We start from the raw sequence: 27,666 nt of genomic DNA, 5'->3' as shown, positions 1-27,666 counted from the left end.
AAGTATTTCCACGTGGTCTCATCTTACCAGAAAGTGGGCCCGGACCTCTGTTCTCTTCAGTCTCTACATGATGACTCCTCCCTATTACTTCCTTGAATCCTCCTTGTCTCCTAGTCCCGCCTGTCTTGCTTTCCTATTGGCCAACAATAGGAAACCAGTATGAGAAACATATTTACAGAATGACATCTCCCATCATTCCCCCACCCCCCTTCAAAATGAAGAAGCCAGACACTAAAAGGACATTGGAAAAATGCTTCTCAACTTTTTTCTCATCAGTTTTTGTTAGCTTGGCCATGAGGTACATCATTTTTTTCCCCAAGCCTACTTGCTTTCTTTTGGCAAACTACCTTTATTGTTCTTCTCCCTGACTTTACTAATCATATCCCGTTAGTTGAATTATTTATTATATGTAAGTTGCACATTTTATCCCTAGTTAGTACCTTAATTTTTACATGTGTATCAAATAAATCAGTTATCCTAACTGATAGAAAAGTGTGTATTGCACATAGACATAGGTAAAGGGGATATGAGAAGGGAAATACATAACTTGAATGTTGGAACTGAATTCTAAGCTCTGTTCTTTCTGTTGACATGTAGAATATCTTAAAAGTTACTGAGAGATAGAGACTTCACAGAGGTTAAGAGCCCTTGCTTCTCTTGAAGAGGACCCAGGTGGTTCACAACTCTATAACTACACTTTCTGAAGATCCAAGCCCTCTTTTGACCTCTATGGCACAAGGAGTACACACACACAGTGTACATATGTGTGTGTACTCCGCTTCATAAATGAAAATAAATATTCTTTAGAGTTAATGAGGCTTCTTTGGATCTTTGATTTATTTGGGCTATTGCCTTCAGTGTTTGCTATTAAATTAAAATTTGGACAAAGTTTAAAGCCATGGAATACATAAGTATATATTACATTAGCTGGTAAAAGGAAAGTAAAATCGTATCATTATTCTGAAAACAAACCTCCCAGTTCCTATGCCAGTTGCCCCAAAGGGTTGAGAGGAAATAAACAGTTTCCTAGATCACAAGTGAAGAACCAATAACCTAGAGTGAGAAAATGTATTTGGAGTTGGATATGCTTCTGTTTTAGGATATTCTCTTGGTCCTCTAGCTCTAATGAATTCTAAAAATGATATATCAATTTTATTCTGTGGATTAAATTATGTTATGAAATGTGGATAAAGAGCATGTTGTATATATTAATATCACTTGGGTTAGATCTTACATTTATTAGTTCCTATAAAACATTAGGCAAATTAATGTCGAAATTTCCTTACCTATAAAATAAAGATGGTATGAGCACCACCTTCCTTGTGGATGCTAAATAAATTATAGCATATGAGACATCATCAGTACTGGGTATTTAGTAAATAGTCAATAAATGAAGGCCATTGTTATTTCATTTTTTAAAGGTATCTTAGAAATGATAATTAAATGAAATGCATAGCTTAAAAGTTTGAAAATACATTTTTTAATAACTGAGTTTCTGTTTTTCATGAAGGAATCTCGTCGGCTTTATCAGTTTCATTATGTGAACTGGCCAGACCATGATGTTCCTTCATCGTTTGATTCTATTCTGGACATGATAAGTTTAATGAGGAAATACCAAGAACATGAAGATGTGCCTATTTGTATTCATTGCAGGTACAAAAGAATTTTTAAAATGTAGACAAGTACAGTGCTTCAGTTTGTTGTGAAATAAAGTTTTGTTTCTACATTAATTTGATGCATTATATCTTGAGCTTTCCTAGCCCCGTTGTAGTGTTTGAGGCCCTGCAAATTGATATAATCTAATCTAGTTAATAGACTATTTTAAGTGTTAAAGTAAAACATCATCACATTCCTTGATATGATCAATGTCAGGTAAATTTTTATGAATAATAGAATATTATTTCATGAATACTAGGAATGAATGGTCTTCTGGTCTAAGACATCATTGGTCTTCAGGCAAGTCTTGGGTGTTGTGAGTATGCTTATAATCCCCAGACCAAGGAGACTATACAAGAAGATCGCAGAGAGGCCAAGGCCATTCAGGGCTATTGAAACTATCTCAACAAACAGAAGGAAAGAAAAAGGGAAACATATCTTACACTTACTAAACGTGAGAATTTAAAAGGAGAATCCATTGCCAATTTTGCAGCAAAATGTCATTTGTAAGACAGACTAATTTCAGAGCTCTTTCAACATAGGTTTTTAAGGTGTTTTCCAAGTGACAAAACATTCAGTGCTATTTTTCTTCCTGAGGAACAAGGGTCCATGTCTATACCACTATCTGTCATGCCATGAAAGTATAGTTTAAAACTACTGAAATCTTGAAACTAACATTATTTTTTTTTTTTTTTCCTTTTAAGAAATTGTTGTGGATGGCTTTTGTTGTTAAATATGCCGATCCCCCAAAGTTTTTGAGGGTTAAAGGCTTAAAACCATGTCTGATGTAGGCCAACCTGATAACACTTGTTTACTGAAAAACTTTATTGAATTGTGCTGGATAGCATTACCTAAAACTAAATAATGACCTGCCCCCTAGTAGTCTTAACTTTAGATATATCTATATTCAGCTGCCTTATAGAAATGTTTTCACTTTTTCAGGTATGTTTAAATTCCAATTACTTTTTGCAAAATTACTCATTTGACATGTAAACCCAGCCTTTGAATTCTGAGGCAATGGATATGATATGTGTACCTTTGCAGGGGTAACTGATTTTGTGTTCCAAGTATGGATTAGAGATTAATTGTGTTAAATAAGATAACCACCTATTTTTAATTAAACACATTGAGCTATTTTTATTGTCTGATTATTTTTCTGCCCATAAGCCTTAAAACCTTTAAAATAAAAAATCAAAGAAACATTCCAGTTGGGCAGAAGATGGTCTTAATTTTTCCATGTCTGCCTAAGGAAGCATTTATATGATTTTTATATCCTTAAATATTGTGACTCCTTTATTCCCTGTCTCACTGGCAACCATTCTACTCCATTATGGTAGGCTCTTTGCTGCATATTGCATTTGTGATAGACTTGTTGCTGCAGATTGCACTTGAGATAGACTCTTTGCTGCAACCCTTTTTTAGAAGATTTTAAATGTGTGGCTCACTTGGATGACCATTGCTTTTGTAGTGTGTGTGTGTGTGTGTGTGTGTGTGTGTGTGTGTGTGTGTGTGTGTGTGTGTGTTTTTTAATTTGGCAGTCTTAGTAGCCCTGGTGAGCCTTGAACTTTTACCTCTTCCTCCCAGGTGCAAGGATGAGCCCTTTAAATTTAAGTGTTCAAGGACTTGATAGAGTGACTCATGCCTATAATCTCACTGCTTGAGAGACTATGTAAGATAAAGGCCAGCCTGAACTGTAAAGTGAAATTATATCTCAAAATAAGGAGGGTGTGGGGAGGAAGAAGAAGAGGAGCAACAACAAAAAAACCCTAAACAAACTCCAGGGAAACAGCTAAGGAAAATACTAAACAGTGTATTAGACAGAGGAAAAAAGTATTGTTGCTTTCTTCTTTTGCTGTCATAAAATAATATGGCCCAAAACAATTTAAGGAAGAAATGGTTTGTTTTTTGTGGGTTTTTTTTTGTTGTTGTTTGTTTGTTTGTTTGTTTGTTATTTAAGTTTACAGTTTCAGAGGGGAAAATGCATAAATTTAGGAAGGACATGGGCAGTATCAGGAAGTAAGACAAGACTATAACCCCTCAAAGCCCACCTCCAATACTATACTTCCTCCAGCAAAGTTCTAGTTCTTAAAGGTCCCGTAATACACACCATGTACAAGTGCCACCAGCTGGGGACAGGTGTTCAAATATGAGTCTGTGGATGGTAGTTCTCATCCAAACCATCATCCCTTAGCTTCATTTTTATGTCTACATGTATAGTGTTTATAAAAATGTTACTGAGAATACAATTTTAAAAAGAATAAATGTTGGATCAATCATGAAGAAATGTTTGAGGTACCTTTGTAGTATAGTCTTGACTGTATTTTTAGTAGCATGTAGGATATTTCAAAACCTAATGTAGAATTTCATTAGATAAATCCATGTATTTCCAAATGGTGTAAAAGCTACTTGACTCCTGAGGCAATTTTTCTTTTTTCTATCTTAATCTTTCAAAAGACCTTAGAATTAGTGTTTCTCAAAATTGCCCTACTATCCTGCTATTTGTGTCTGTAATAGAATTTATTCATTCATTCATTCATTTATTTATGGTTTTTCGAGACAGGGTTTCTCTGTAGCTTTGGAGCCTATCCTGGCACTTGCTCTGTAGACCAGGTTGGTCTCGAACTCACAGAGATCCATCTTCTGCCAGTGCTGGGATTAAAGGCATGCACCACCACTGCCCAGCTGATTTGAATTTATTATAAGAAGTTAATAAAGCAAACACAGCATGGTGGTACATGCCTGTAATCCCAGTGTTCTGTAGACAAGAGTAGGAGGATTATGAATAGGAGACCAACTTGGACCACAGAAACCCTGTGTTCCCCCCTCTCCCCAAAAAAAAAAAACTGTCTCAGCATTGACTGCTTTTCCAGAGGACCCCATTTCAATTCCCAGCACCCATTGGGCAGCTTACAACTCCAGTTTTAGGGGATATGACACCCTCTTCTAGTTTTTCTGGGCACCACTCATGTGGGCATGTGGTACACAGACATAGAGAAAAACAAAATGCTCGTGTATTTGAAACAGTTTTTTTTTTTTTTTAAGTAAATGAAAATTTTCATTTCATAAGAGATTTATTAATTACTTTTTTAAATGTTTTATTTTTAATTTTGAGATTTTCTCACCTAACTGTTATTTTAGGATTAGTGAAGAGAACTGATTTCTGCCTCTTACTCCAGAAGTGGTTTGCTGGGAATTCACATTTGTGAATTAAAGCAATTTTCCATAGTTAGTTCAGTGATGTCTTAAGTAGTGGATTGGTTAAAAAAGAAAACTGTTTGTTCTGGAATTGAAAGATAAATTGTTTTGACTTGGGATTTTTTTTTTTTTACAAGTTATTTGAAATTATTTCCTGCTCTGTCATTATTCAGTCATAATTCTTAAGTCTTATTTCAGTTGGATTTTTCTGGTTTTGAAATTTTTTTAATGCTTTTAAACAACAAAGCAGTGTGTTAACTGCACTAACTTAAAAAGCATGTCTATAAAAGAAAATGTGACCATTTGAGATGTAGTGTGTGTGTTTGTAGACAGGATCTTAAATATCCCGAATCAGCTGGAGACTCATAAAGTCCCTGCCTTTCATGTGCTTCATTGGCATGGGCAGCTTTCAGCACAGGCAGCTCTGGAGTATGTTCACAAGAAACTCCCTACTTATAACACAATATTGTAAACACCTAGCTCCTGCTGTCTGTCCTCCAGGAGGTGGATGGTGGTCATTTATCTTTGCTTATGGGATGCTGGCTGCTGAAGTCACTGTGGGTTCTACAACTCATTCCTCGGTCTTGTAGTCTTCTCCATCCCATACCTGTTATAGGCTGTTGGCTCCTGTGGGCCAAAACTAAAGCCACCTTGAGCATTCTCTTATGCTGATAACTATTGAGAATAACATTATCTCTACAGTATGTTACTGGCAAGACATAGACTTGCAGATTTGTAGCTTACAGCCTTCCTGTGAATCACTTACTGACAGAAATTCCTCATTAAAATTTCAAAAACATTTTCAAATTTTAATGTTAAGGATAGTGCTGTTCTTGTACTTTAATTTGTATTTTGTTCACTAAGTAGAATTTCATAAGATTTCTTAAATGATTTTTTTGCCTTTTATTTTAAAAAATCAAATTTTTTTTTTTTTTCTCAAACTTTGTATCTTTAGTGCAGGCTGTGGAAGAACAGGTGCTATCTGTGCCATAGATTATACGTGGAACTTACTAAAAGCTGGGGTAAGAATAATTTCATACAGCATTATCATTATATTCAGCTCATTATGAGCTTCAAATTAATGTCAACTGTTAAAACTACATGATGTTTTTTCTTAGATATACTGTTCTCAGTAAGTGTAAACATTACATATTGCCTGAGATTCTGAATGAACACCCGGGCAGGGACTTGTTCTCCACTCAATGAATACTAGGGAGTGTGCAAATTTTAATTTAACTTAGTATAAATGTACTATATTTACTAAATATTTTCACTTGTAGTGTTTAAGAGTACTGACTATGGGGCCAAAGTGCCTAGAATAAAATTCTGGGTCTGTAATTCACTGTCTGTGGGGTTTTGGTTGTTAGGGCTGCTGTCAGCATTGTTGTTTCTGCCTCTGTTATTTTCATACATTGTGTTTGATGTTATGGAAGACACAAAAGTCAGTAAGAGCCCTTTCTCTGTATGTATGTGTTTCTCTTACTGTCCATACTGTGTTCATTTTCTCTGAGTTATAGACAAATGTAATCTTCCATAGCTTGAAATTTTCTGGGAATATTGTCAGTCAGCATTTTGTGGGGAAACAAAAGGTGGTGGTATAGTAGTTTTCTTTTTACATCCTCTGTTCCCCTGCCATTGTACCTGTCCCCCACCCGGGGTAGAAGGATAACAAATTTTAATGACTCTTTCAGAATATCTCTGGAATTAAATTTTGTGTTTTTATTCCATAAAAACTAACCTTTTCCTAATGTGAATTTTTTAGTGAAAACCATTAAGATTCTCACTTTTTTGTTTGCTTTGAAACTCAAGGTCTCATTATATGTGGCTCTGACTTGAACTCACAGAGATCCACCTGCCTCTGGCTTCCAAGTTCTGAGATGAAAACCATGCACCACTGTGCCTGGATCTCACTTTTAACAGAAAAGTAAAAAATGATGGGAGTAGATTGATGGCCTAGCAGTAAAGAGCATTTGCTGCTCTTACAGAGGACCAGAGTTGAGTTTTAGAACTCACATGGTAACACAGAACTTCAGTTCCAGGGTAACCAAGGCCTTCTGACCTCTGCAGCAATCGGGCAAGCACATATTAAAACACACACATGCAGAACATAAATAAATAGATATTTTTAAAGTCAAAATTAAAATTTAAAAACAAACACAAACAAAAAAAGCTATTAAATACCAGCAAACAAAATTTGGGGAAAATATTTAAATATGTTTGAAATATCACTAAAGTTGTATTTTTTAGTTGTAGTCCCCATTTGATGCATTTTTTCTTAATATAAATGTAACTTAGGCCTTAACTGGAAGTATGTATAAAAATCCTTTAATGTCTATAAAGACTTGGAAGCTATAACCCTTGAAATCATTCTGTACTCAATCGGTCTTCCTCACTCAGCAGAATGTCTTTATTAGGCACCAAATCTTAATCACTTTTTCCCTGTTCAGACTGTCATCGCTGGTTGGCAGAGCACAAATGTATCTCAAGATTGTAATTTCAGTTTGAAATGTGCAGGAGTTGTCCAGGTTTTACAGTCATCACCTGGCGATGAAACTTACAGAATGTCTAAGGACACAGTGGCCTAGAATGAAGTCAAATTCTTTATTATATTTATAGTCTGATTTCAAGTAACCTTATCTTAGGCTTTATCAATATTCAACTTTGTAATTCTCCAAATAATCAGTCTCCCATGGTTGGATATATTTCCTTCATTTTCACAGAATAACCTTTTACTTGAATTTGTGTGTGTTCATATACATGAATGTATGGTAAATGTGTATGTTTATGTGTGCACTTGGTGGTCAGAAGACATCAGCTGTCTTCCTGGCTCATAGTTTTGAGATAATGTCTCTCAGTAAACTTGAAACTCACTGACTTAGCTTGGGCAGTTATTCCCATCACTAGGGTTTCAAACTCTGCCAGCACCCGTCATTTGTGTGGGTTCTGAGGAACTGCACTCGGGTCCTCACACTTACGTGAGCACTTTACGGACTTGAGCCATCTTCTGAGCCCTGTCATAACTATTTAAGTTCTACTCCATCTGTTTATTATGACTTCTCTGTTCTCTGCATGCTGTAGCGATTCTCTGCAGTGTGACTACTGAGGATCGGATGAGCTTGTCCATAGTGCCTTCAGTGTCTGATACTTAGTTCTCAGTAAATATTTATACTTGTCCAGCGTGTACCTAAGGTCCGTTTGAAAACAGTGTTACATATGTTAAATTCTTTGTTTTAGAAAATTCCAGAGGAATTTAATGTATTTAATTTAATACAAGAAATGAGAACACAAAGGCACTCTGCAGTACAAACAAAGGTATACTTAATTTTTTTCTCTTTATAAATTATATTTTCATAAATGTTTCCTCTGGTGTTTATCATTATCTCCTGTTTATCTTTTTTGTTCCTATTAGGAGCAATATGAGCTTGTTCATAGAGCTATTGCCCAACTGTTTGAAAAACAGCTGCAACTGTATGAAATTCATGGAGCACAGAAAATTGCTGATAGTGTAAGTATTCTTCATGTCTAGACTTGGCAAACCTATTTTTCACCAAGATTTAGCATTTGTGATCTTGTGCTACAGCTGTGTGAGACTGTCCTTGACAAAAGTTATTATCTCACCTAGGCTTTATTAACTCACTTAACTTTAACTCTGTTGTGGTAAAGATTTAGTGACTTAAACTCAATAAGTAAAATACAGAAAAGATCTTATGTCAAAGTCTATATTCATTATTGTTTCGAGTATAAGCTGCATTTTAAAAAAAACTTAACTGCATTATTCTCCCTTTACTTTCACCCACAAGTAAATGATTATGTTGGGCCTGCTTGAGTTTTGTTTTGGCATGGTAGTATAACATTTTGTACTTACTTGCATACATTTTTATGGTGTGGGGCAGTCTTGCCTATGTAACCCAAGCTGTTTGAGGTTCTCTTGCCTCAGCCCCCTTGAGTATTGGGATTATAAACATACATCACCATGCCAGTGTATTACACATACTTTTAAAAAAGCACAATTACAGGGCCACCAGTAAGTCTTTTTTTGTCATTTTGTAACTCATTGCCATTTTAGCTTAAATGCTTTTACTGGGTCTTCAGTTTTTAAACATTTATTATTAAGGGGTAAGTGTGTGTGTTTGGATGTGCATGTCATGATGTGGGGTTAGGGATACATAACACAGCTTGTGCATAGAGGTTATTGACAAACTTTGTAGGTTAGTTCTCTCATGTACCAGTCACAGAAAACTTTTTCCTGTAACTTTAATGAAACCTTTTTCCCTTGGCAGCATGAAATTACCACTGGAAATATGGTCAGCTCCATTGATAGTGAAAAACAAGATTCTCCTCCTCCAAAGCCACCAAGGACTAGGAGGTATTGTGTCATAGAACATTTTCTCTTAAGAGGATTCTTTTATTTTACTGACATAACTAAAATCACAGATTTTGAACATTTAACAGGTTATTTCATTAGGATATAGCACATTTGCAATTGTTTGTTACTAGTATGCTAAAGTTCCTTTAAAGTTAGGAGAATTAATCAGAAGTTCATATTTCAAGAAGGTACCCCAAATGCCTATCGTAGCCAAGGTTTGTTTTATGGCTGAGATTTGAGCATAAGAATGCCAGATTCTGGGTGTACCACAAAGGAAAAAGGACAGCTGGAAAATAGTGGTATGGAGTCATAGAGAAGGAAGGAGGCCAGGGTTTCCTGTGTGGGAAACAAGCATCTAGCACTAAGCCACCCCCATCCCCACCCTCCCACCCCCGAGAGAACATTTTATATGGCAAAAAAATAGCATGAACATCTGCTCACAACAGAGTACTGCCTGGGAAAATGAACTAGACTTTCACACCTGTGTGTAAAACTAAGAACATTTGTGGAATTCAAACAAGTCGTGGTTGGTTCGTGCCAATGCATTTTGAACTATCTCATTTGGGAAGCCCACAAACAGCAAAGGTGCACTTAGCACCTTGAGAAAATAGCAAGTATACAATTGGGTGATGCTGGGTATAAGACCACCGTTTAAGAGGGTTGCTGCATACATTAGCCTGGACTGGAGAACAGTAGGTGTGTTTAGTTAGTTAGTTAGTTAGTTAGTTAGTTAGTTAGTTAGTTAGTTAGTTAGTTAGTTAGTTATGCATGTTATTAAGATTTATTCATTTGATTTTATTGTGTAAGTATTTTACCTGCATGTATGTATGTATGTGTAGGTAAATCTCTGTGAATGTATGTGTGTGAGAAGGGCTTTGGAATCCCTAGAACTGGGGTAAAAAGTGGCTGTAAGCTGACTTGTGAGCTCTGCAAAAGCAGCAGTATTCTTAACGAATGGACCAGCTTACCAGCCTTAAGTTTTTAACTTTTTAGAAGACAACTGAATTAAATTCAAGTAAGTATCTTAAAGAGGTTTGTTTATAGAATAGCAAACACTTACAGAAACTAGAATTTTATGTAGAGGTTGTTATTTTGACTGATTAAAAAAAATTAAAGTTCATTGGTTGGAAAAATGTGTCGTTTAGCTTTTTTCCTTCCTTTTTGGGTTTTGTTTTGTTTTTGTTTTGTTTTTTCAAGACAGGGTTTCACTGTGTAGTCCTGGCTATCCTGGAACTTGTTCTGTAGACCAGCTTGTAGACCAAACTCAAGAGATCCACCCACCTCCCTCCTGAGTGCTGGTTTTAAAGGCATGCACCACCACCTCCTGGCTTCACTTAGCTTTTTAAATAATATATAAAGTACTTTTTTAAAAATTTGCCTCAATTTTCAAAACACCAGAATACAGCTTTCTAAAACTTGACAGTATATTAAAGTGCTTCTGGATTTTTTTAGAAGACAAATTTACCAAACAAAAGCTGGAGGGAAATGATGAAATGACTAGCCTATGTAAAAATTATTACAGTGTTTAAGACCAGGCCTGTACTGCAGCACTTGGAAGGTAAAGGCAAAAAGATCAGAAGTTCAAGGGCAATTCTGTCAGACAACCCAGTGTATAAGTCACTCAGTCTCAGGGAACTTCAGTGACCTGAGTTCAATCCCCATGGCAGGAAGAGAATCAACTCATGAAGACTGTCTTTATTTTAAATGAATATAGAGGCTAGAGAAATGGTCCAGTGGTGAAAAACATTTGGTGTTCTTGCAGAGGTCTGAAGGCTCCTATACACATGTGATACATATACATACACTCAGGCACACACACATCAAGTATTTTTCCTAAGAATGTATATGCTAGACAGAACTTGTACTGAGAAACCATTTATCATCTTGAAAATAAGAGCATACGCTTCACTGCATTTTATCAGACCAAACACCTATTAAAGCTTTGGGTAGTTAAATGAAGTAAATATAAAAAAAATCAGATAATTGAAAACAAAATGGGGGGGTGGTAGAGGGAAGAAAGTACTGAAAAAGATTACTGGAAATGGGTGTTTCAGGTAAAAACCTGGAGCAAGGGAATCTACAAGGATGACCCCAGCAAAGACTCCTAGCAATAGATATGTAGCCTGACCTGTTGATCTCCTATTACCAGATTGGTGCCTGGCCCAGTTGTCCTCAAAAACTATTCATCCAGCAACTGATGGAAACAGATGCAGACCTCCAGCCAAACATTAGGTTGATGTCAGGGAATCCTGCAGAGGAGGGGAGGAAGGATTATAGGAGCCAGAGGGGTCAAGGACATCACAAGACAACTCAGAATCAACTAACCTGGGCTCAGAGAGAATGAACCCACAACCATAAAACATGCAGGGGTCTACTTAGGCACTCTACATACTGTTATAGCTGTGTAGCTTGATCCTCTTATGGGACTCCTACCAGTGAGGTCAGGGACTGTTGGTGACTCTTGCTGGTTTTTGGGACACTACTTCTTATTATGCTTTGCCTTGCCCAGTCTTAATACTGCAACTTGATAAGCCATGTTTTGTTGATACTCATGGGAGACCTGTACTTTTCTAAGCTGAAGTGGAAGAGGGTGTCAGGGGGGGACTTGGAGGAGAGGAGGGAGGGGAAACTACAACTAGGATATAAAATAAATAAATAATTTGGACAGGCAGAAGAAAGAAAATACAATATACTTGTCAAACTTATAGCAGAAGGGATTTAAAAAATCACAGATGAGATTAATTCATCACTTAAAAGTTTAGAGGACACTCTGAGCTAACCAGCTAGATTCATCACTTAAAATTTTACAGTTTTTATTACTGATTCTAGATTGACATGCTTAGAGTCATGTGCTTGTTCCTAAAATAGTTCTCCAACTTTGTGGTTTCTGTGTTTTCTCCCACCAGATTGTTTCTTTTCATTATTAAAAACATTTTTGCAACTCAGATATAATTTTTAAAGTTATTGATAGAAGGAAAGGTATAGCATGGGTAAAAGCAGCTTTCTCAGTACTGGGATGTAAGTAGTATAGAAGACACCATGTTTTTCGTTGAAAAAATAAGTAACCATGGGGCTAGATAAATGGCTCAACAGTTAAGGATCCAAGTTCAATTCCCAGCACGTGTGTCAGTTTGCTCGCAACCACCTGTAACTAACTCTGGCTCCAAGGGAACCAATGTCCTCTCCTGGCCTCAATGGATTTACATATACGCACATACATACTCAAACACAAATGCAATCATTTGTTTTGTTTTGTTTTTTTTAACATGTATGGGTGTTTAAACTTTATTTACACCTGTCTACCCTGTATATACCTGGTGCCCCATAGGGGCTAGAAAAGAGCATCAATCCCTTTGGACTGGAATTAACAAAACATTTATGTCCTGCTGTGTGGGTGTGGAAATTGACCTGTGTTGTACTTCCAGTGTTGTATTATTTTCTTCCATTAACATATTACCTTTCTAGCAGAGGGGGAGCGGTTGGTGTTTTGTTTAACCAGAATCATAAGGCTGTAGAGAACAGTTGTTTCTGTTAGAGGTCAGTACCTTTGAAGGTACAAGTATATTAGTCCTCTAGAAGGTTACATTTCTTAAGTAAGATGGTACACACCTGTAATTCCAGCATTTGTGGGACAGAGGCAACAGGTACATTTAAAGCCAGACTAGGTTATGCACTGAGACTCACTGAGACTCTGGTTAAAAAGGCAACATAATTTTTAAAACAAAACCAATTTTAAAACAAAAGTTTACCTTCTGTATATAGTTGAGAAACTGTAGCACACCAAAATGAGAGAGAGTGTCAGTGGAAAGAGAAGATGGGCTGGGAAACATGCAAGTCTGACACACAGGGACTGTGGTAGCCTGGGGATAGGACAGCCCACGCTGTCAGAAGAGGAATAACTAGTTGTGATGCTTCCCTGGTGTGTGTGATCTGACAGGACACATAGAAATCTGCTGGAAAGTTAGAGAACTGATTGCTAAGAACTAAGCCATTAAAACTCCAAGACTAACAGGAAAACATGAAATTCAAGAATGAAAGAAAACATGGTGTCCTAACTGTGAATAATACTAATGGCCATAGATTTTGCTAAACAAAACTGTAAGAATATTGGGAAGGTAGAAAAGGAGATAATTCCAAAGTAGGAAGTATACCATTTAAAACAAAAAGATCAAGAAGTAATAGCAATGTCAACGTCTTAAAATATTGAAGAATATCTTAAAAGTAGCTGTAAAATTTTTTTCTTTTTCCCAATATGTAGTCCTGGCTATCCTGGAACTTACTATATTTGAGACCAAGCTGGCCTCAAACTCACAGAGATCCATCTGCCTCTGCTTCCCAGTGCTGAGACTAAAGTTGTGTGGTACCGCCTCCCAGCCCTGTGAAAAAATTTAGAGTGGGTGCCTCTGGTTAATATAGAATGGAAGGGGAACTGCTTTTTTTTCATTAGACTCTAAAAGAATAGATCTGTGTTACCTTTATAAATACTGATTTGTCTTAGTCTTACAAACTAGAACTTTATAACCATATTGTAATGGACTTTAATGTAATAGTTTTTGCTACAGAGTTATCATTAGTCAACTTACTTGACTAAGAATGTTAAACATTCTTTAAATCCTGTTTGTTGTTTTCCAGTTGCCTTGTAGAAGGGGATGCCAAGGAAGAAATCCTACAGCCACCAGAGCCTCACCCGGTGCCTCCCATCTTGACACCTTCCCCCCCTTCAGCCTTTCCAACCGTTACTACTGTATGGCAGGACAGTGACAGGTACCACCCAAAGCCAGTGTTGCACATGGTCTCATCAGAACAACATTCAACAGACCTCAACAGAAATTATAATAAATCCTCAGATGTTACAGGGAAAAATGAATCAACTGTTGAACACATAGATAAAAAATTAGAGCGAAATTTAAGTTTTGAGATTAAGAAAGTCCCTCTTCAAGAGGGACCCAAAAGTTTTGATGGGAACACACTCTTGAATAGAGCACATGCCATTAAAATTAAATCTGCTTCATTGTCTGTGGTTGACAAAACCTCCAGGCCACAGGAGTTAAATTCAGGTGATGTAAAAGTTGATGATGTTTCTCAGAATTCTTGTGTGGACTGCAGTACAGAACATTCAGACAGAGCTCCAGATTCTTCAGAAGAATCTCCAAACTCACACACACTGCCACGGCCAGACCACTTGCCTCTTGATAAGAAAGGACATGTAACATGGTCATTTCATGGACCTGGAAATGCCACCCCTGTGTCTGACTCCTCTGAAGGCAAATCACCAGATAACCATTCTTCTCAGCCTGGAAAAACTGTGAGTTCAACAGCAAGCTCTACAACAGAAGTGGAGGTCCATGAGCTTGTGGATCCCTGTAACAGCTCCCCTGTGTTGGGAGCAACACTCAGCTTTACCAACCCTCTTCACTCTGATGGTTCAGACTCAGATGAAAGGGACTCGGATGGTGCTGTGGCCAAGAGCAAAACTAGCATTTCAACAGCAAGTGCCACCGTTTCTGCCGCCAGGAGTGCCGAAAGTACTCCCACTAGGAAAGTGTCACCGATGTCCATTGCCAGACAGGATGTGGCAGGAATGCTACGTTCAGGTGCTGAAAAAGGTAATATGGTCCAATTCTAGCTCTGTTATTTGCCCATCCTGTTTTATAGTTTAGCTCTGTCCATGTGGTATGATTTCATACTATGCTGAAACCTACAACAAAATTGAGGTGTTTTTTAGATAATGTTTTTTTTGTTTGTTTGTTTTTGTTTTGTTTTGTTTTTCATGTGCATTGGTGTTTTGCCTGCATGTATGTCTGTGTGAGGATATCAGATCCCTTGGAACTGGAGTTACTGACAGCTGTGAGCTGCCATGTGGGTGCCGGAGGTTGAACCTGGGGTTCTCTGGAAGAACAGCCATGCTCTTAACCACTGAGCCATCACCCCAGCCCCTTAGATAACTTTTTAGTTTTTTGAAACAGGGTTTCTCTGTACCTTTGGAGCCTGTCCTGGAACTCTGTAGACCAGCCTGGCCTCGAACTCACAGAGATCCACCTGCTTCTGTCTCCCGAGTGCTGGGATTAAAGGAGTGTGCCACCAACTCCCAGCTGATAGCATTTTTTTAATAAGTTTATATTTACTGCTACCATGATTTGAACATTGTGTCAGTGGACACTGTGTTTTCCACAGATTGCTTTGGTCTTGTTTTATATAGCTTAGTGCTTTGTATAAGTCAGATTTATCTAACTAAATCATTAGAAATAAACTAGAAGAGTAAAATAATTTGAAGTACCAGGGATACAAATACTGTAGAACTTGCTTAGCCATTACTTTCACCCATACTTCCTTGTAAATATTTAATAGTTCTTTTTCCTATCTTTGACTGCAAAGTAACTTTTTAAAGAACCGGGATTGATATGTAAAATATGATTGTTTCTAAACTAAAGGGAAAAAAAAGAACTCTTCACAAATGCTTACAAATAAAGTTGCTTTCAGTCAGAAGTTAGGCCACAACAGACTGGAACTCAGCTAACTAGAAGCACCAGGCCTATGCTTAAGTAACCTGCCTTAAGCAGCCTTTGTCCAGATGACAAGAGTCTCCTTATGTAGGGCAGGCCTGCCTGGAACTAGGCATCCTCCTGCCTCTACCTCCCTTGCACTGGGATTCCAGTTTACATCACCATGCCTGCTGTATAGTACTGGTTCTTTTAAGATAAGGGCCCAGAACTTTATCTTTCTGCTTCAATCCACTGTGCTCTGAGATCTGGAAATACATTACTGTACCTGTCACAAGTAGTTATTTTTCAGGACTAGAGAGATGGTTCAGCTGTCAAGAGCACTGGCTGTTCTTCCAGAGGCCCCAATTTCATTTTCCAGCACCCAATGGCAGCTCACCACTATCCGTAACTCCGGTTCCAGGGGATCTGACACCCTCACACAAGCATACATGTAGGCAAAACAAAAAAAAAACAAGTACAGGTTTGTTTGGTTTGCTTCGGTTTGCTTTGGTCTTTTGAGACAGGGTTTTCTCTGTTTAGCATTCCTAGCTGTCCTGAAACTATCTCTGTAGACCAGTGTGGCCTCAAACTCAGAGATTTGCCTTCCTCTGCCTCCCAAGTGCTGAGATTAAAGGTGTGTGCCACCACTGGGCAAGTTGAGTTATTTTTAGTTATTCCTAATCACTTACCTTGTAGATTGTATCATGAATTATTTACTTTATAGTTAATTAATACTTAATTTGTTACTTGCTTTGTAAAACAATTGACACAGAAATTAGGGAATTTTGTACTAGAATTTGTTAGTGAATTAACTCAATAATTTTGTAATGATAACCAAAAATAGTATTTGTATAAGTTACACCTGACAAAATTTTTTGCCATGATTTCTTATCTTCCTCCTTTCTTTCCATGGATCCAGGGCCTATATATGCTAAACATTTTGATTTGAGTCTGGCATCAGGCATGATTTTTTTTTTTTTTTCAGACTTGTGTAGAGTGGGCCCCACACACTGTATGATGTGCAGAATCCTTTGTAAAATAGTGAAGTCTCTAGTTGTGTAACTTTTGGGGTTGGGGGAGAGGGCTACTGGGAATTTGACATAGGTCTCTAATATGCTGGGCAAATGCTCTAGCTTGGAGCTCTAGCCCCAATCACAATTACATAATCTCTACAGAAAGTGTGTAGTGTATAAAAGGTCATGTAGAGATGAAAGGAGAAGCATGCAGTTGAAAAGTAAGGGCTGTAATTGGAAAACAACTCTTGACAAGTGATGATCTTCGAGAAAGAACCTGCTAAATGCTTAGCAATGTGCAAGAACTTAGTGCCAGTGTCATGTGTCCTTGCTTGAAATAGCCATCTCCTTAGTGGTAAGTGGACAAGGAGAAACAATGCTTAGTTGCTTTCCACCTTCCCACTGCCCCCTTCGTACCCTGGGTATTGAATTGGAACTCTCAACTGAAGGCTATACTTCATGTGTGTGTCACCAACTAAGTAAACATACGAAGGGCTGGCCAACATCAGTGTTTGTTGAAAATTTACTTGATTTTCAGTTGGTTTTTATGCTTTGGCTATCAAATATGGTAAAACAAGAGAATATCCTGCCAGATTATTATTTTCAAAGAAAACAAGGACAAAGCCTGGACAGAATAATAGAGGGTCCTCAGTCTAGTTTATCTGTCCTGCCTAGACTGAGCACACATGCATAACTGTCTGCTCTTGTTTCCTTTCTTTAACTAGAGGGAGAATTCCAAGACCTAATACACTGGTTTATCCTGCATCCGTGAGGCTAACGTATGGGGCTTGTTGAATGCATTATCTTTTATAGGGGTTAATTTGGTTTCTGCTGGTGTAAAAACCTTAAAATGTAGAGTCAGATAACACTGTTCACAGTGCTTGGGGTTGTACATAAGTGGTTACTAAACTATTGTAGCTATACTATATCTATTAGAAGGATAAGTTGTTCTTCATATGTTAGTTTAGTTTCTTGAAGTGGGACTCAACTACATTTTTAAATGAGTGAAGATTATAAGGTGAATTGGACAGACTGCATGATGTACTAGAATTTATGAGAGTTAAACAACTGAATCATTTAGGAAACACTGACTTTAATAAAGTCATCAACTTTCTTTATACACAAAATATCAGCAAGAAACCCAGCAGGCCAGTGGTTTCTTTACTGAATTAAGATTTTTATCCTCATGGTCCAAAGTCATGTCTTCAGTTTCAGCAAGTTAGAGGAGGCATTTGCTTTGTACAGTAGCAATGGAGTTTGTTCCTACTTTGCTCATTAAGAGTCTTTGGTTTTTCCAGACAGGGTTTCTCTGTCAAACAGTCCTGGCTGTCCTAGAACTCACTCTGTAGACCAGGCTGGCCTCTAACTTACAGAGATCCGCCTGCCTCCCAAGTGATGGGACTAAAGGCATGTGCCACCATTACGTGGCTACTCAGTAAGATTCTTAACTCTTCTTCATCATGAATGGAATGGTAATGACTTTTGGAACTAATTCTTTGGTAGTTGGCAAGTGTGTATGTGTTTTGTTTTTGTTTGTTTTGTTTTGTTTTTTGAGCTATCAAGAAAGTTCCCTGTTGTTTCAATGCATTTTGCTATTTTTAATGTCTGAATTTTGTGTTTACTTTAGATGTTGATGTTAGTGAAGAGTTACCTCCTCCCTTACCTGAACGAACTCCTGAATCTTTCGTATTAGCAAGTGAGCACAGTGAGTATTTCTTCTACATTGCTGATTTTAATCTAGCAGCTATTATGCTAAGTAGTTAGTATCAAAATTAAGTTTTAGTTAATGTTGACAGCTTTTTATTAGTCACTTGAAAAACTCTAAGTTGTGTTTTCCCTTGCTAAATGATTGCATTTATAGTACTCACTGGAAACTACTAAAATTAAAATAAATGCAGTTATGAATTATTTGCATTTGGTGTATTTTCATTCATTAATGGCAACATGTACTACACTTTTTAGTATATGTAAACATTCAAGTTGGGTTGTAGGTGGGCGTGTTTATGAAAACAGTTTCTAAAATGTGTAGGATGTGTTTTGTATTGACTTTCAAGGATTTAAGACATTTCAAGAATTAAAGATAGAATTCTAATGTATTGAGATTTCATTTCCTCAGGTACACCTGTGAGACCTGAATGGAGTGAATCTCCATGTCAGGAGTGGTCTGAACAAAGAGAGTCTGAAGTAAGTCACTTGGGGCCTGGAATGGCTCAGGGTTAGCAGCTTTTGCCATTGACATAGCTTACAGTCCTAGAGCTCGTTACCTTGGCTTACTACCTTGGTTCCCCCATTGCTATTGTTGGCCTTGTTTCCTGTTTAGTATTTATTGTTATATTTATTTTATATCCTGACCGCAGGTTCTTCTCCATCCCCACCTCCATTTCTATTCAGAAAAGGGCAGACCTCCCATGGACTCCTTGGGTCACCTTGCCCAGTCTTCATACAAGGGGTGGTGCTTAGCCTTACTACAACTTGATGCCATGCTTTGTTGGTATATATAGTTGACCATTTTTTATGAGCATTTCTTAGTTATTGTTATTTTATTTGTTAATTTTTGAGGCAGGGTCTTGTATAGCAAAAGCAAAGCTATGATATGTTCTAAAAAGAACTCCCTGACTTTCATAAGGCCCTTTCTTCAGGCTGACTATTATTTGGTCAAAGGCTTTTGAAAAATCTATAAATTAGACCATGTCTCAAATCATTTTGGAGGTATAAACAGTTTTGTGGCTTCTATTACTATACTAGACTTTGTGTCTCTATCTTACACAACCATCATAGGTTTGTTTTATATTCAGGAAACACTTGGTTGTGGTGACTTGTACTCAGGGATACCACAGTTTGAAAAAGCACAATAGATGTTTGGTGGGCTACAGCTGTGTGTTCCTCTGTGCATTAGTTCTTAATAGGGAAGGGGGGCCTGGGTGTGTTTCTTTTGTTTTTATGCAGACTCTTTCCTTTCCAGTATATATCAGTATAGTAATAGCTGCTGAGATGGCTTAGTGGGTCAGAGCAGTTGCTGTTCAAGCATTAGGACCTAAATTTTAATTCCAGAACCCTTGTAAAAATCTAGGTGTACCCTTAAACACCTATAACCCCAGCACCCAGTACTATAAGGCAAAGAGACAGGATGAGCACTGGTACCCCCTGGCCGTCACAGTGAGAGACTCTGCCACCAAGGAGGTAGAGAGCGGTAGAGCAGGATACCCAATGTCATTCTCTCAGCTCTCTACACACAAAAGGTACATATACCAAACATACACGTACATCAGAACACACACACATACAATAGCACACATGCATACACTTCAACACACACATCAGCACATGAGAGGGAAGTTTTTCAAATAAAGCATAACAAAATTTCAAGCATAATGAAACAACAATGCTTTCTTTTTCTTTGTTGAAAATCAAGATATAAACCAAGCATGATAGTGCATGCCTGTTACCCTAGCACTTTGTGAGATAAAGGAAAGAAGGTCAAGGATTGAAGGACACCCTTGCCTGTATAGTGTGTTTGAAGCCAGCTTGGGCTGTGTGAGATTCTCTTTCAAAAATAAGTGAATAAAATAACAAAGGTTGGGTTTTTTTTTTTTTTTTTTTTTTTTTTTTTTTTGATACACCTAAATTTCGTGGGGTATATGCCTATAATTGGTTAAGTATTCTATTTATTGCACATAAGATGAACTTACTGCAATGCTTTTAAATGTCTTTGCAGGGCTTGATAACCTCTGGAAATGGAAAATATGGTAAGCTGCTAGATTAATTTTCCTTTTTAACAATAAACTTTATAGATTGATTTCTATCAAACAGCACATACCGTGTTCCATGCTGAGTTATTTCTATATATGGAGATCTCTAAGATAATTTCTTGAGGAAATACAGTTCTGTGATATAATTCTAAGCTGGCTACACCTACAGATATTATTGATCTGACTTGGAAAGGCATGGAGACATTTAGTATCAGAAGTTACAGGTTTATGAGAAATGGGTAAAGGTACTTTCTGCCAAGCCTAACAACCTCTGTGTAGTCCCTAGGGCCCACATGGTACAATGAGAGACCCAACTCCTGAAAATTGTCCTCTGGCCTCCACAGATACACTGGCTTTTGCATTCTCATAAATAATAAATGTAAATGGTTTAAAAGAAAACCAAATAGGGTATGATGGTGTATGCTTGAAATTGTAGCACTTAGGAAGTAGGCAGGAGGCACAGGAGTTAGACTCCAGCATGGGCACATAGCAAGACTCTGTTAGCAAAATGGAAAGAGTTGGAGAGGTAGGCAAAGCAGACTGTGACAGACCTTGAGGCTATCAACTCTTCTCTAGGTTACAAGCATCTGTGGACTTGAGTCTCCAGAGAGAGGTTAAGGAATATTGACAGATGCTTTGAAGGAGACTTGACTGGGTACTCTGGAGGCAGATGAATCTCTGAGTCTGGGACTAGCCTGGGCTACAGAGTGAGTTCCAGGCCAGCTGGGACTGCATAGTGAGACCCTTCAGAAGGGCAGGGTAAGGGGGATAAGTTGTAGAAGAATTAATTACTTTTGATCTTTAAATGAGTAAATTAACTACAATTTAAACAGAAAGACTTCAGACAAATTACTAATGGCATTGGGAATGGTAAATTATCCATTAATTAGAAACTTGTACTTGAGGAAAGTATAGCATGCCATGATCCAAATTGACAGAATGAGGTAAGTGTACAAGACAGAATGGAAGCCTCAGAGCAGTCTGTACTATGTAATGAGACTCTCAAGTACCTGGTGCATTCCTCATGCCCATTCTCCTGTATTTGCCATCAGAACCTCTAGAAATGACAGCCAGGAGGTAAAACTGTTCCTTTATCCTTTACCCTTTTTCCAGCAGACTATTGTGACTGTGTTCTACCTTAAAGGGTGATGATTAATATGAGACTTGTTTTTATTTTAGATGCAGGGGGTATCCACACAGAAGCGTGTACAGACTGTCCACTGACTTCCAGTGATAAGGAAGATCAAGTAACACAAAGTCTAACAGAAGCCGCAGATATTGGTAATTGACTTTGTAATTTTAATAGGCTGCCACAGTGGTATTTTTTCAATGCTTGCATCTGGCATTAAGAGACATGGGTAGATGGATATCTGTGAGTTCAAGGCCCATCAGGTGTGCATAATGAGTTTCAGGCAAGCCAGGACTATAATGAGACCCTTTCTTAAAAGATCATCCTAACAGAAACTGGAAAAAGTTCAGTCATTTAAAGCACATACAACCAGGCATGGTGGCACACACCTTTAACCCTGGAACACTCCTCTAATCCCAGCACTTGGGAGGCAGAGGCAGGCAGAGCTCTGTGAGTTTGAGGCCAGTGTAGTCTACAGAATGAGTTCCAGGACAGCCAGAACAACATAAGAGTAAGAAAATATATACGGCTACTTTTCCAGGATTTCCATAAAGCAGTTTTATTACATTGAAACATTTTCATTTACTTATAACTGTGTCAAAGTCCACATGTATGTGGCTGGTATACATAAGGAGATCAGAAGATGTTTTGGAATTCTGCTCTTCCACTATGGTTCCAGGACATCAATGTTGTCAGGCTGGCAGCAGGCACCTTTACTGACTACCATTTTATAGTATATCGTACTCACACTCTGAAATGATACTAAGAGTAAAAGTATGTATGGTTAAAATTACTTGAAATTAATTATGAAATAATTAGCTTACTCTGTTCCAGGTAGAGATTAAGAATCAAAGTTTTAAATAGTAGTGTAAGGAACTGGGAGTCTAACTCAGTCCATAGAGTGCTTGCCCAGCTTATTGGAAGCACTTGGTTTGATCCCCAGTGCTAATAATCCCACCATTTGTGAGGGGCAGACAGAAAGATCAGAAGTTCAAGGTTATCTTTGTCTCTGATGAATGAGAAGCCAGGCTAAACTATGGGTGACTAGGTCTCTAAAGAAAAGTGTAAAGCAGATCTTGTATATTAAAGGTGTGCCTTGCCTTGGTTTGCTTAACTGTTGTAACAGCTTGGCTTTAGCCACTGAACCTCCTTTCAAGAGTTCCTGGTCTCCAGGGTTCTCCTGATCTGGTCCCTTATCAAGCAGCAGATGTTTTATCACTAAGCCCAGCCATAATGTTTTAAAGAAACAATTTTTTCAGTTGCCCAAAATACATTTAAGTTTTTTTTCACTTTCATTTGTTCCAGAAAATGAGGTTGTCTATGGATGTGTTTTTTTTTTTTAATTGAAAATAGAGTCTTCTCTCATACAATGTATCCCAACCACAATTTCCCTTCCCTTCCCTTCACACTTCCCTGCTAACCCTCTACCTCTCCTCTCCCCCATATTCATTCCTCTCTGTTTCCCTTCAGAAAAGAACAGGCCTCCAAGAGACATCAAACAGTACAAAACAAGATACAATAAGACAAGGCAAAAACTCTCCCAAGGCTGGACAAGGCAACCCAACAGGAAAAAGAGTTCTGAAGATCAGGCAAAAGAGTCAGAGACATATTCATTCCCACAGTTCATAAGAGTCCCACAAAAACACCAAGCTAACTGCTGGCCATTTCAGTCTCTATGAGCCCATGTGAACCCTGCTCACTTGATTCAGCAGGCTATGTTCTCCTGCTGTCCTCCATTCCCTCTGACTCCTGTAACCTTCTTCCGTGGGGTTCCCAAGCTTGGAAGGGAGAAACCTGATGGAGACCTCCAATTTAGACTCTCTCAGCAGAATACCTGCCTGTGGGTTTCTGCACCCACTCCCATCAGAGGAAGCCTCTCTGATGACGACTAGACAAGGCACCAATCTATGAATATAGCAGAATATCATTAGGAATCAATTATTTGATTTTCCCCCCATTCATTTTGACTCTGTCCTAGGTCTCTGGGCTACCTAGTCTCCAGGTTGCTGGCCATCCATACAGTGTAGGGCATGGGCCCCCTCTTGTGGCTTGGGCCTAAAGTTAAACCAGACATTGGTTGGCCACTCTCACAAGCTCTGAACCATCACCTCCCCAATACTTCTTTCACTCAAGACAGATTGTAGATTGAGGGTTTTGTGGCTGGGCTGGTATCCAGGTTTCTCTTTCCGTAGCCTACAGAGTACCTTCCTGAACCATAGAAACTAGAACATAGGTGTTAAGGCACCATGCAGACATTAGCTTGACCTCCTCACATTCAATGATGTCCCTCTGCCTGTTTCCACCTGGGTTGTTTGGGGATTCCCAAGGAACCCCCTTAGCTAACAACTGAACCAAATACAACCCAGTTCTGCCAATGGAAGCCTTGTGTGGCTACAAAAGATGTCCAATTAGGACTCCATGTCCTCCATTACTAGGAGTTCTCACCAGGGTCACCATCATAGATTCCAGGAAGTTTCTACTGCACTAGGTTTCCACACCGTCGCCCAAGTGCCCCCCCAATTCCAGCCATCACTTCCCACACTTTCTCTCCTCCCTAGCCTGATCCTCCTGCCCCGAGTCCACCCACAAATTCTGTTCTGTTCCCCTTCCCAGGGTGATCCACGTGTCCCCTCTAGACTCCTTAACATCTCTAGAGCTACAAATTGTAGACCCCTCTCAACATCTCTAGGTCTACAAATTGTAGTTTGGTTATCATTTACATAATGGCTAATATAAGTGAGTACATACCATATATGTCTTTCTGGGTCTGGGTTACCTCACTTAGAATAGTTTTTTTCTAGTTGCATCTATTTGCCTACAAATATCATGGTATCATTTTTTTAACAGCTGAGTAATATTCCATTGTATAAATGTAGCTCTTTTGGCTTTTAGGGTCTCCGTTGAGAAGTCAGGTGTGATATTAATATATGTTACTTGGTCTTTTTCCTTTGTAGCTTATTAAAAGCTTATTAATTCCTTTCTCTATTCTGTATGTTTAGTGTTTTGGTTTTATTTGTTTGTTTGTTTTGAGACATGGTTTCTCTGTGTAGCTGTCTTGGAACTAGCTCTGTAGACAGGCCTCAAACTCACAGAGATCCCACCTGCTTCTGCCTCCTTAGTGCTGGGATTAAAGATGTGTGCCACCACCGCCTGGCACAGTCTTTGATTATTATTTGGCAAAAGGACTTTTTTTTTTCTGACCCAGAAATCTTTTGGTATTTGGTGTAATCTTTTTGGTATTCTCATGCTTCTTTTGTTTGTTTTAATGATGTATTCATTTTTATTGTATATACATTAGTGGTTTTGCCTGTATGCATGTCTATGAGAGTGTAGATCCCTCAGAAATGGAATCACAGGCAGTTGTGAGCTGCCATGTGGGTGTTGGGAATTGAAACTTGGTCCTTTGGAAGAGCAACCAGTGCTCTTAACCACTGAGCCATCTCTTCAGCAGTGTGCTTCTTGTACCTTCTTTAGGACAGGAAGATTTTGGGCTGAAGAAATGGCTTAGCTGTTAAAGGCTAGGCTCACAACCAAAAATAGAGGATAGGAAATTTTTCTTAAGTGATATTATTGAAAATATTTTCTTGGCCTTTGAAATGGGTTTGTTTTCCTTCCTATATTCCTATTATTGTTAGGTTTGTTTTTTTCATAGTATTCCAGATTTCCTGGATGCATTGTGTTAGGAATATTTTTAGATTTAACATTTCTTAAACCGATGCACCCATTTCTTCTATTGCGTCTTTAGTGCCTGAGATTCGTCATCTCTTGTGTTCTGTTGGTGAAGCCTTCTTTCCTCTCTAGTTGCTCTTCACATTCCTAAATTTTTCATTTCTAGAATTCCCTGTCTGTGTTTTCTTTATTGCTTCTATGTTCATTTTCCAGTCTTGAACAGTTTTGTTCATTTCCTTCAACTGTTTGTTTTTTCTTGGCTTTCTTTAAGGGATTTATTCATTTCTTCTTTAATGATCTTTATCATCTTCATATACTTACTTGGTTTTAAGGGTTTTCTTGTTCTTCAGCTATGTTGGAATATTCAGAGGCTGCTATTACAGGATAGCTGGGCTCTAGTGGAAACTGTTCTGTCTGTTATTGTGCTCTTACACTGGCATATGAGCATCTGGGTTTGAGATGATTATAGATAATAAGTTAGGTCCTAGTTTTTGGGTTTGTCTTTGTTGGGTGGGTGTTTTGTTCCTTGCTTTCTGTTTCCTCTCCAGATGTTTAGAGAATGTGTTGCCTGTTCTTGCCTTCTCAGGTGGTGTCTTAATGGGGAATGCTTGCTGGTGTGGGAGGCTGGGGGTAAGGGAGGCCTGAGGGATGGTCTATTGGATCCACAGGAGACATGGACAGAGGGAGGGAACTGTAGCTGGTGGTCTGTCGCATCACTGGCAAGAGAATATGGAGAAAGTTCATGGACAGCCTACCTGTTTTTTTCTGGAAGGCATGGCCTGTGCTTGAGCCTGGGGTGTCTGCCTGAGTTGGGGTCTGAGACACAGTGGTGCAGGGCTGGCTGTGGGATCCACAGGAAACCCTGGAAAAGGTGGAGGGGAGGTGCAGCTGGTGCTCTATTGCAGCGCTAGAGGTAGCCCTGAGAATTGCATCTGGAGAAAGAGAGGTATAGATGCATTCTTGATGTTTTTAAAGTATTTTTGAATGTTAACCTGTGATTGTGTTACTCTTTGGCTGTAGGATTTGGCAATCGCTGTGGAAAACCTAAAGGACCAAGAGATCCACCTTCAGAATGGACATGATTCAGGGAGTTAAAAGACACTTTAAATTATACTGGACAATTCAAGTGCCACTGAAAGCCAGATTTATAGGACTCCGTCTTTAAAATGTGGAACTAACAGCAGTGTAGATTGTTACCTTAATAATTTTGTTGGGACCATCTACCTGCCTTATACTACACTTAGGAAAAAGTATTACATATTGTTTATTTTGTAACTTCAAGTATTATTGCCTTAATGTCTCCTAACCCTGTTACAAGCTGCTTGTAGACCTGTTAATATAGTAATACTTTTATGATAAAATTGAGTTAAAGGACTACTCTTTTGCTGTTTTATCATGTATGCGTTATTTTGTATATGTACAGGGCAAGTAGGTATATAATTTGATAAAGTTGAAGTTATAAAATATTATTAACAAGATGTAAGAATTTCTGCATGGTCTAAGTCTTTGTGTACCTTATTTGTAAATTATTTGCCCTGAAGTTTTAGAAAACAGTTTCTGAATTTTAAAATTGCTGGATTCATGCACCCAGCACTGCAGGTTATCAAAGATCAAAGATTGTAACAATAATGCATTTTGTAAATTGTAAGCAAGAAGTTATTTTTATATTATTACTGTCTAATTGTTCGTCCTGATGGTTCTTGTTTTCATCTAGTCACAGAGATTCAGTAAGTGCCTTGGAACAATATTGAATTCTCTTAGCTTGTGTGTGTTACTTTAAAATTTGAACTCAACTGGGATTAGAAGACTATCAGAATATATGTATGTTTCAGGATATTTGACCAGTTATTAAAAAAAAAAAAAAGTTTTACAGTGCTACATCTTGTACTGCTTTTTTATTCTAAAGAAAAGGATTTATTATTTTTAATTATGTAACAAAAGTACATTTGTGGAGTTGTGTGCATGTGAGTGCTAGTGCCCACAGAGTCCAGGGGCTTCAGTAACAGGTCCCCCTGGAGCTGAAATTGTAAGGATGGAAAAATACAGCCTAACTCTCCACTGACTCCAGGAAACTAGAAGCTTAAAAATACTAAATACCTTAAATTCCAGACCCCCTCAGCCAGACACTCCTTGCCTCTTACCTGACTCTGTAAACTGCTTGTGAAACCCCTGCCCCAATGACCTAACCTAGCTGCCATTTGTCACCCCACCTAGGAGCCCACACAAATGCAGACCTCCAAGGCTATAGAAAACTGATTGGTCTATAAAACACGGGCTTGGATGGTTTAAATTGATTGGCCCGCACCGCACAGGCTCTGGATGCTATGAGATGATTGGTTTAAGATGCATGCTTTGTTTTAACCCTATAAAAGCTGTCTCTAATTCTGTACTCAGGGTCTTCAGTCCT

General features: G+C 38.2%; 1 protein-coding gene across 1 annotated transcript in view; it reads left to right on the top strand.

Moving 5' to 3' along the window:
* Nucleotides 1-27,134, top strand: part of Ptpn12 (protein tyrosine phosphatase non-receptor type 12) — a 66,366-nt gene extending 39,232 nt beyond the window's left edge. The window contains 11 exon segments of the mRNA XM_051174825.1: nt 1,511-1,653; nt 5,807-5,873; nt 8,086-8,163; nt 8,261-8,356; nt 9,132-9,217; nt 13,850-14,823; nt 18,340-18,417; nt 18,829-18,896; nt 20,428-20,458; nt 21,641-21,742; nt 26,280-27,134. Coding sequence (XP_051030782.1) covers nt 1,511-1,653; nt 5,807-5,873; nt 8,086-8,163; nt 8,261-8,356; nt 9,132-9,217; nt 13,850-14,823; nt 18,340-18,417; nt 18,829-18,896; nt 20,428-20,458; nt 21,641-21,742; nt 26,280-26,341 — 1,785 coding nt within the window. The 3' untranslated portion in view covers nt 26,342-27,134.
* The last annotated feature ends 532 nt before the right edge of the window (nt 27,135-27,666 follow it).

Source organism: Phodopus roborovskii, unplaced genomic scaffold (genome assembly GCF_943737965.1).
Source record: "Phodopus roborovskii unplaced genomic scaffold, PHOROB, whole genome shotgun sequence".
Taxonomy (NCBI): domain Eukaryota; kingdom Metazoa; phylum Chordata; class Mammalia; order Rodentia; family Cricetidae; genus Phodopus; species Phodopus roborovskii.
The sequence above is the reverse complement of the archived record's forward strand: the minus strand, read 5'-3'. Positions and strand labels throughout refer to the sequence as shown.